The 10,759-nt window shown below is 40.2% G+C and overlaps 1 protein-coding gene across 1 annotated transcript in view; it reads left to right on the top strand.

Moving 5' to 3' along the window:
- The first annotated feature begins 2,613 nt into the window (after window positions 1-2,613).
- Window positions 2,614-10,759, top strand: part of FAM81B (family with sequence similarity 81 member B) — a 51,437-nt gene continuing 43,291 nt past the window's right edge. The window contains exons 1-3 of the mRNA XM_018560533.1: window positions 2,614-2,657; window positions 6,493-6,730; window positions 8,869-8,987. Coding sequence (XP_018416035.1) covers window positions 2,614-2,657; window positions 6,493-6,730; window positions 8,869-8,987 — 401 coding nt within the window. The remainder of the gene's footprint in view (window positions 2,658-6,492; window positions 6,731-8,868; window positions 8,988-10,759) is intronic.

The following is a 10,759-nucleotide window of genomic DNA, read 5'->3' on the forward strand; positions in this document are numbered from 1 at the left end:
CACGCGCCCCCCCCCCCCCCCCAGAACAAATGATAGTAAAAAGTAAAAGTCAGTAAAACGAAACAACCTGGATGTGCGAATCCCTGTGCGCTGAACGAGAAGAAACTATCAGCGTATGGCCAACCTTATGTTTACTTTTCTCTACTTGTGACACGTGAGATTAGGAAACGCTCACACAGTTACCGCATCATGGAATTCTTGAATACATAATTGACTAGAGTAGCCTGCTTTTGTATGAGCAACTAAGTGAAGTATTCCTGTAGCCTAGGAACAGCTCTAAACAAAAGCAGCCTCCTATTCAGACAAGCAGCAAAGTGATGGCAGTATGGTAGAGAGGGACCTGTAAGTCACATGTAAAAGTATACAGGAGCTGACACTAGATCACAAGTGTGAATATAGGTGTTATTGAGCAATATTGTATCAGATATTAAATAGGAAAGCTACTGAAAAATAGTGCACTGGACTTTTCACAATACAAATTCCTCTGATCTCCAGATAACACTGTGGAAGGCTGGCTGGTTGTGAAAGAGATTAGACAAAGTTATACATCGACAGAGCTTGTTTGGTTACTCTGGTTTCTAGGATATCGGGTGCTCAGGTGAGGCGCTGTACACTACTGTCAGCCTGCTCAACTGAGGAATGAGCTGATATAGAGCTAAAGGAAGAAAGTAAAAGAAAAAGTAAGTAAGATTGTATTTCCTAATGTCACTTCTTCAACTAAACCAAACATACCTCTGAGTGTAATCTATTGCGCTGTATTTAGTGTGCTGTTTTTTGCAAAATTTGTTTCAACTTATTTTGTGCTTAAGAATAATTACTGACAGTTTATGTTTTATTTCATCATTTTGCAGAACTTAAGTGATAATTAGACAAAACCTTTTCAATACGATATAAGATATATATGTACTTTGACTAAGGTTTATTGATGTTTATTATTTATCATACTATCAAGGGTATATACTGTGTGTGTGTGTGTGTGTATGTGTGTATATATATATATATTAAAAAAAGATAGATATATAGCGCCAATAGTTTGCGCAGCGCTTTACAAAATAATCATATGTCGAATGAATGCTTAGTAACAATTTGTAATTTTAGGGAAGGGGGGATTATGTAGAATTGTGAATTTTGTGTGATGTTTTTAGTGTCAATAAAGAGTATTCTCTATGACAGCCTTTCTCAACCAGGGCGCCATAGCACCCTGAGGTGCTGTCTGGCTTACTCAGGGGTGCCTCGAAATTTTTGCATAGTGTCATGCCTTTTTATGGCACAGGCAGTCTTCTGATGTGAAAGAGGTGCACCTGATGTGAAGGGGGGTCTTCTAATGTGAAAAGCGCTCCTGATGTGAAGGGTTGGCTTTTGCGGTAAAGAGGGTTAATGTGAGAGGGGGCCCTCTGATGTGAAAGAATTGGCAAGGGAGCACTTTTTTTCCAGGTCACTACTACCATATGGGGATAATTGCCTGCCCATACACTGTAAGATTTTTCTTGTTCAGCCCCGCAGGAAAAACAGACAAGAAATATCACTAATTTTCCCTCCGTCCACACTAAAGAGCGTGAATGGCAGACTCTCCCCTGCTGGCTATTGTATTGTATTCTGATAGCCATCGCCCATGGCTATCAGAATACCTGACTAGTGACTGCATCTGATTGGCTGTAGTCTGTGTTTAGCCATTCATTTTCCACTCAGCTCCTTCAACAAAAATTGACTTTTGGCAAGCCAGCTGGTGCCAGCAGGGTCTCCCACATATCCAACTTTGGCCGATACAGCAGAGAATGGCCAAAATTCAATGTATGGCCACTTTAACTATATAACTTTCCATTACAGATGACCATTCTCAAATGTGATAAATTTAAAATGGACTATAACACTGGTCTTTGTTTCCAACCCAGCTATCTTCTATGGGCAGCATCAAATGTATCAGAGCACAGCCCAGTATGTGATGTTATAGCATGGACACACAAGCATGTATCCAGAGCTTATTGTAGTTCCATTTAGGCCCGGTTCACACCTTGGCGTTTTGTAGCGCGTTCCTACGCTCTGCAAAGCGCTCAAACACGAACACCGCTCAAACACCGAAATATTGCAGGCCGTATGAACGCGCTACAAAACGCCCTACGCCCAAAGAAGTACAGGAGCTTCTTTGGGGCGTATTTGCCGCGCGTATCCATCGGTATACAGCCAGGTAGCCCTCGGAAACGCGCATAAATCGCGGTAAAAACGCACGACACGAAACGCGTGACAACGCACATATTTGATACGCCTAGGTGTGAACCCAGCCTACCTCTATTTCACATAATATGACCCGTTTTTACCTGTTTAGTTTGTGTTGATTTATTGTTTATTTGAGTTTGTATGCCAAACTATTTATGTGTTCATGTCTGCCTGTTTCTAGTTGGTAGGGCATATTAGGGTAGGGCATATGTGCAACAAAGACTGACAGCAAATTGAGGTAGAAAGTCCATAAATCTGCAGTGAGTATATGTATAATAGTAGAAATACTGTTTGTGTAATCAGGAAACGTGGGTCAGGCTGTATACCATAAGCACTAATCCTTCTGGTAATGAAAGTTACATTTACATTGCTATATTCTCCTTTTAGAACTCAAGAGAAATGTCAAGAGAAAATTCTGTGCAACTCATCCCTTACCATGACAGGTAATGCCAGTTTGAACTATACTTGACATGGAACAAGTTGTCTTAAAAGATCAGTCCAGCCAAAACTCATGTTTTAAAATTTGGTAGATGCCATAGAGTTACTTACTGAGTCACCAGTTAGTTACTAGTCTGTAAGGCTTCTTTCAAATGGGTGCCTTCAGTTCTGATCAGCAGGGGATCCGTGCATGGATCCACTGCTGATCAGAATGGCTGTCACTATTGTGACATCCTTGTCTGTCCAGTTTTTTCCTCCATCTTGGGATGGAGGAAAAAAATAAAATTACCAGACCCAAGTTGGTCTACGGAAAATTGGATGTAAACAGACATGTGTCCGTTTACATCAGATTACCCCCGATCCGCAACATTCAGGTTTGCCGAAACAGAACTCTGATCCGTCTGTTTTTCTGGACCTGGCTGGAGCCGGGGGTAATCAGATGTAAACAGACGCACGTCTGTTTAGATCCAACTGCCCATAGACTAACATTGGGCTTCCGATCAGATCCGCCTGAAAAACTGACCAGTCGACCTGATTGGAATGCCCATCTGAAAGGGCCCTTAGTGAGATATCTGCTGTTTTGATCCTGGGTCTGGACACCTGCTGTGGCCATTATGTGGGTCTCCCACTCTGTGTGTTGAAATTTGAATCTACTTTATATTAAGCAGAATACAACACGAGGTGCCAGACTATGCAAAAGGGTAGGCAGGAACACCTGAAACTCCCAGATAAACAGGAATTATTACAAGATAATATGACTTGACTCATGACCAAAATGCTACTTCTGAAATTTTGAAGTAGTAATAAACTCTCAAACATTTTTTCAATAACGATTCCAGATCAAACAACTATACATTGCCCAGCAAAGTATTTCTTACATTTTTGCCCAAATACTTACAATCATGCTTCCAAAAAGCTGACTCCAACTCTATCAACTCTCCTTTCCTGAACTTCCTGTCCAGCACAAGATCACAAGGGACAGAGCAGTCTCCAGCAACTATTCATCTAGTGGAGGTGGGAGGAGCTGGGAGCAGGGGAGGGTCTCGCCTACCTGTGCTTGTGGAGAAACACATAGCTTACTAGCACACACAAAGGTGGCTCCATAGGACCCTGCAAGGGAAAGGAGCCACCCTGAAACAGAATATCAGGGCCAGTGCTCAGGGGACCAGCTGATTCTGCAGGAAACTAAAACGTTTAAACATTAAGAAGCAGCCTCCATTGTAAGAGATTTAATCAGCATTAGAAATGAAACCTTTTGACTTTATTATCACTTTAACTGAACATGTAAAGTGATATGGTTGTTCCCCAAAGATTGATCAGTTATATTTGGTGATACATATCTCATGCTTATAGATACCTTTAATCCACCTATATTGTGCTTGTGTTTTGTGTTACCTAATCCACAACACATACTGTATGACCATGCAAAGAGAACATATATGACAGAGTCAGCCCAGGCGAATGACAGTTGCTTATTTTATAATACAAGGAACACACAGAGACTGATGAGTAGACATGTGTGCTGGAAAAAAAATTGTTTTGTTTCATTTTCATTCAGATTTTTCGTTATTTTGTTTTCCGGGATCCGGGTCCAAAAGTCAATTTGTATCCGGATTTGGGTGAAATCTGAATTTTCGTAAGCAGTATTATGTACAAAATTTCATTACAGACGAATATTCGTTGGTAATGAAACTTCGTACATACAACCGCTAACGAAAATTTAGATTTTTTTTTTTAAGTTGATGCTTAACACAATAAAATTTCATTCCGGAAAGAAATTCAGATGCATCCGAAATTTTCGTTATCACAAATTCCTATTCGTTTTCATTCGTTATTTCTGTCATTCGGAAATACGGATGCATCCAAAAGTCTGAATTTCCGAAAATGTGTCTGAAAAACGAATCTTTCCAAAACGAATCGCACATGTCTACTGATGAGGCCTTTAAACAATTTCAGTTTCTATGACAGCCATTTGTTATCTTAGCAGATATCTCTTTGTCTTGATATGTAACCTACATGTCCTTAATGTTGGTGATTATTTTAGAAATATGTCATTGCAGGGGCACCTTGAGATCAGGCACACCTTGCAGCTGACTAGTAGATCTGCATACTTGTCACTAGTCTAAAATAGGCTCCTATGCGGCACACAATAAAGAGGGGATTTTGAGTGTCTGGGTACTGAGATAACTGTTACCGTAGTGCTGCTCAAACAGCAAAACTCACATATAACTTTTAACTTGAATTAATGAGCTTTCACTAGAGTGACTCAAACCGACTCCCTGGCTTAATAAGAATTTAAATTGACTCTATAGCTTCCCTGAATGTAGCAGGAAGTTTCAGGAGCTGATTTAGGTGAAGGAGAAGTAAATCACTGCTCTGTTACAATAAAGAAATTAATTGTTAGTGCTTTTTATTGTAAGATTCGCAATTTGTGTTTGCTATAAACCACATATGTCCTCTGTGTGTTGATAACAGGGAACTTTGATGTTTTCTCTTTTTTAATTTTCTATTAAAGTTGATTGGAAAAAATATTGATCAAATATAAGTTGATCAAATATATACATATATGTATATACTTTTTCTTTGGAGTCCCTTTTCTTTGCAGAGGTCAATGTCAGCACAGCCCGCCCAATATACAACACACATTCAGCCTTCTGGCTAGTTTAGAGACATTTTTGGGTCAGCTTAGACGTGCAGGCTGTTCCAGTACAGCCTGCATGCAGTGTCTCTCTCTCCTACACACAGCACCCCCTTGCTTATCCCAAAGAAAGCATAATTTTGCCCCTGCTGGGGAAAACAGTGTGACCAGCATGATAAAACATATCCCAGCTTTAGCAGCAAAATACAATGGCTGACTATACCCGTTTACTGTCACTTGTGCATGTCTCATAATATAGGGAGAAGGTTGGAGCCTACAATTGGTGAGCTGCCAGTTTGTACCTTGGTCCATTGAATTATCTTTTTTTCTAAGACTTACCATGTCAAGTTTGTCTTTTTTGACCACTAAACATTTTGTACAACAAATTCATGTCCCCTCTTAATCTCCTCACTTCCAGCGTGAACAAGTTTACATTGAGCAACCTTGTCTCATAGCTTTGATCCTTAATTAGCTTAGTTGCTCTTCTTTGGACCTTCTCCAGCTCAAGAACATCTTTTCTGTGGACTGGTGACTGCATATTCAAGATGAGGCCGAACCAGTGATTTATAAAGTGGCAAAATTATCGCTTTGTCTCTACAGTACATTCCCTTTTTAATACAAGACAGTACTCTGCTCGCTTTGTTTGCGCCACCTGGCATTGCGTGCTGTTATTCAATCTGCGGTCAATTATGATCCCCCAAATCTTTTTCCATTTCTGAGTTCCCTAGTGGAGTCCCCATTAACGTGTAATCCGCTTGCCTGTTTTTAACCCCAAAGTGCATTACTTTACATTTTTCGACATTAAACCTCATCTGCCATGTAGTTGTGCAAACAAAAATACTGTCTTTTTATTCTCCTTGCACATAATTGGGTATTGTTTGAAGTGAAATTCCATCCCATTTACCAAGCTAAGAGAAATACCCCTTGTAAAGGGCAAATTTTCTAGCAAAGTGAACAGCTTATTTGCCTTAAGTAACTCAACCCCATTGTACATACACATAGCTTATAATAATACTGGTTACCCATTTTTAGCTACAGATTCACCTGAACATTTCTTATCTGGTAGTACCAGAGGTACTCTATGACATGAACAATATATGGAGCTTGGATGTGGAGTTGGTTACAGAGACTTTCAATCATGATGCAAAACATCTGCCTTTCAGAGTTTATGTGTTTTAATTAACATTATTTTGTTTATTCAGGGGACAGTCCTTCCTGCCCGCCATTCCAGGAGGTAAAATGGAGTTTCTGGAAGGCAGGTTATCTAACCAGGAAAAGACAACCACCATACTTCTAGAACAGGCCTTCAAGATTAAAGAGGATGTTTCCATGCTGAGAGGCAATCGCGGCACACAGTGGGACTTGATGGCTCAGCGGCTGCTTGAGAATCACATGCAGATCGTCACACAAATAGTTAAACAGCTTAGTAAAGATATAGAGGTACACAATGACACATCTACAAATGTTGTTAATGTGGCAATCACAACCCGCTAGTCACTGCAATAGAGCCAATAATACTAATATGAGCCATCCAAATGTGGCCGCACACAGGAAGATATGGCTGATTATGGAACAGTTATAGGAGAACTATGAGGTGAGTGATTTCCACTCACCTCATAGTTCTAAGCCGACCTGTGACAATGAGACTGTCACATAGCATTGTGTGCGGTTTGACTGTATTTGTATAATAAGAGAACAGGTGGCTTTGAATATCTGTTAAATCTCCTTCTTGTGATAATAGAACAGAGATGAGTCATGGTAGCCAAACATTTTATTGTATTATCCCATAAGCATGTGTATGTCAGGTAAACAGGAGATCAGTCTGGGCTTTGGATGTTCCACTCTGAGCACTGGGATCCGTTCAGTATGGTCACCTTCAAGTTAGTGTACAGGGACATCAGACTCAAAAACAAATCAGACTGCAAGATGATTTAAAGAAATGGACTTGCACTTGGGGTCAATTTGAGACAAATTTGTGATGCATTTGTGATGTGTTTGCCATGTTTACATTGCATACCCATTAACTTGAATGGAGGATAATAGCATTTTAATCACATTGTAATAGCACCTACAGACATAGACAAATGTGTACTTCTCAAAAAGATTGTATCTGAAATTGAAGTACTGAATAAAGGATCATTTAACAATGCTTCAAAATCAAAAGCAAGAAAATAACAATTGTTCAGAAGCCCTTAGAGCAGATCTAGGCATTTTACGGCCCACGAGCAGTACCCGGTCCTTTGTCTGTCTCTGTCTGGCCCATGGTTCGTACATGGACCAATCGCTGACTTGCATTAGTTTATGGCTGCCTGACAGTAGATGCGCCGGCCTCTAAAGCCGGGGCATCCACTGCAAGCCATAGCCCAGCGCAGGTCGATGATTGGCCTGTGTGCAGACCGCGTTCCTCTTCAGTGATTGATTGCTAGGACCGCTGGCATCCTAGCGACCAATTATGTCAGGGGTCTTCCTCCTCTGTAGTCATTGGGTGCTAGGACTAATGGGCAGTCCTAACAACCAGTGACACATGTCTTCCTGCCTCCAGTTTTTCCTCTGTCTTCCACCTGAAGCTTCTTCTCCCGGATCCTGCCTGTAGAAGAAAAACAAAAGGTATGTGTCACATACTTGTGAGTATCATACTATGTGGGGACAATAAAGCTTCATTCAGGGCCTGTTCACACCTATGCCATGCGATTAACGCATGGTACTGCACAGGCCACTAACAGTGCATTACAGTGCGGTGGGTGCATTGTGTTGCATGCACTACTTTTTTGCAGTGTTTTTGCTCTGTATTGCGGTACCATGTGTTGTGGTGTGGTCGATTGCATTGGAGTCAGGACGTGCCATTCAAATTAATGCCAATGCAACGCACCTGCCACACTGTAACGCTCGGTTGGTACGTTGCGTTAATTGGTTTGAGAAAATGAAGTGCCCACCGCTGCCTTAGAGGCATCTTTAGTAGTCGGAAAGTCTCTAGTTAGGAATAATTTCACAGCATAAAGTTTATAGCTATCCCTATCCATATCTTTGGGAGTCTTTGCCATGTTATAAGTCTCACTTGTTGGTATGGGGAGGGACAACATATAATAAAATAAAAAAAAGGTTTCTAAAAAGGCCAGTTTGTGTATTCTGCCTGATTGTCATAAAAAAGGAAAATGTCTTTAATAACATAGAGAGAGTTTTAATTTTTGATAAGGCTTATAGTCTAGGTGGTTCTTTTTAAACATTCTCATATAATATATCACCCATTATTGGCTAAAGCATACATACTGTTTTATATTAATTGACGTAATTCTTTTTTTGGCATAATAATTTCTAATGACTACAAATGAATGTCACTTTCTGATATATGTATTGGCCAAATAGAAAGGCATTTATAAGAAGCAAGCAAGCAATGTAATAATTCAGAGCTAGACACAGTTTATTCATGTTCTAGTACACTGAATACATGTTTCTGAGTGTGTCAGGGGAGTTCATGGGAAAAGCCTTTCCTCCAGCCATAGGACAAGACATTATTTATTCAGCAGGGTGTGATTTGTCATGGTCAGTAGAATAATGCCTGGTTTTCTTTACTGTTGTAGGTTTTAGAAAATGAGATCAGAACCAGAGACACGGTGAGCACAGGAACAAGCTTTGCAGTACAGCACCTGGATAGGAAACATCTATCTGGAATTGGTGATCTACGAGGCCGTGTAGCCAGGTTAGTTCCATGCATTTACTTTGCATCAGCACTGGAACAAGGTGAAACATAATGCTTGAAGAATGTTTCCACCAGACAGTCTTTGATTGAGTCTGTTAACATTGTCACAGACATTCCCAGAGAAAGTATAATAATGAGTCAATGTCCCAAACACTTTTAACATAATAATGTATATTCAAACGTTATTTTTGGAATGCAACGTTTTTTTTGTGGTTTTATTAAAAATAATCCTTAGTGATCCTGCATAAAGGTCCTTGTTCAGGCACTTCCTGTTAACGCAAGTTTAACATGAGGCAATACTCTGCACCTGGGGCTCACTGCCAGCATCATCTACAGTGTAAGGGAGCTGGCGCTTGTGTGTAAGTGTGCTTAAAGTATTTTCTGGAAATAACTGGCTATAGTTTATATCTAACTAATGGCATACATTACCAATGAAGACATCTGTATAAAGTTTAAATGTAGACATATTCATCCATGTACTTGCTATCCATAAATATTAATTTTGAGAACACTCATACTGAGTGATAAATTATGTCTAGAATTTTTTGGCTTTTTTTGGTGCAATTAGTCAGCAATGAAAATATGAGATGCTAGTTAAATAAATAAATAGGTAAAAATGTAAAAAAAATAAAAAAAATTTTGTTTAATAAAAAAAAAAGTTTTTTAAAAATAAAGGGTTGTGGTATTGAGGATTGTGGGCGGCGTTGGACTACATGTCAGAACCGCAGGGCGCAGATGCCATCCGCAATTAAATCAGCTCTCGGCGCCCTGCAGTTGCAACATGCAATGACAATTATTAGTGCCCCCCCAGATTTGACTGTTGTATCTTATGTGCCCTCCCTATATATTGTTCCTAGAGTCGCCACTGCTGTTATATAATTGCTTTTTTATCTGCTTAACTTATGAAGCCATCAATAACTCTTCCCTTTCCATTTTAAGCAATGTATTTAACCTCCAGGTCATTACTCTTCCACTATTCTGATAGAGATTACTCTTATCTCCTCCTTACATACTTACATCTGTTTCTGCTCTCCCGAAGAAGAATGCTTTTTCTTTTCAACTGTGATCACACTTAAAGCAACTTGGTCTTTAAAACAAAACCTAAAATAAACCTACTACTTCTGTGAAGAACTTGGATATTCACCTCCCGCTGCCAGCACTCTGATCTCTGACAATATATCTGCTGTATATCCTGCGGGATCCAATATTTCCAAGGTTTGGATTTCCTGGCCACCTACTGTGCTTTTCAGTTCAATCTACTGATGCCTACAGTACATTGCTACTGTTTACTGTAGTGACATAGGGGCTGGTGACTCCTGAAAATGTTGGTTTTTCAAAGATTCTTGAGCTGGGAATTCCTCTTCACTTCAGCAGAGATCGGTAGCATGGTCAGCAGAGGTGATTATCTAAGTTTTAAAATCAAAGGTCTAGTCTAAAAGCAGGTCCCATAAGGTGCCTGCCAATAGTTTCACTGAGGAGAAAACCCTCATCTGTGATATTTAAAACTGATATCAGTGCTAAGCCCTGTCCACCTACCGTCAAGGAGTCACTCTCATTGCATAATATAGAAGCCTTAACAGTTGTATTTAAGCTATACAGCCTGGCCCAGGGCTCACCCCAATTCGGGACTAGACAATGGAAGATCCAATTAGTCCCATCGCACTCCTAACTGGAAAAAAAACCAATGTACAGGGCGGGTGCCAGAGCAGCAGCAGATGCCTCTGCAGACAACGAACAGCCAACAAGAAAGCCACTCGCACTCCGATTGGAGT

Source organism: Nanorana parkeri, unplaced genomic scaffold (genome assembly GCF_000935625.1).
Source record: "Nanorana parkeri isolate BGI_ZX_2015 unplaced genomic scaffold, ASM93562v1 scaffold462, whole genome shotgun sequence".
NCBI lineage: Eukaryota > Metazoa > Chordata > Amphibia > Anura > Dicroglossidae > Nanorana > Nanorana parkeri.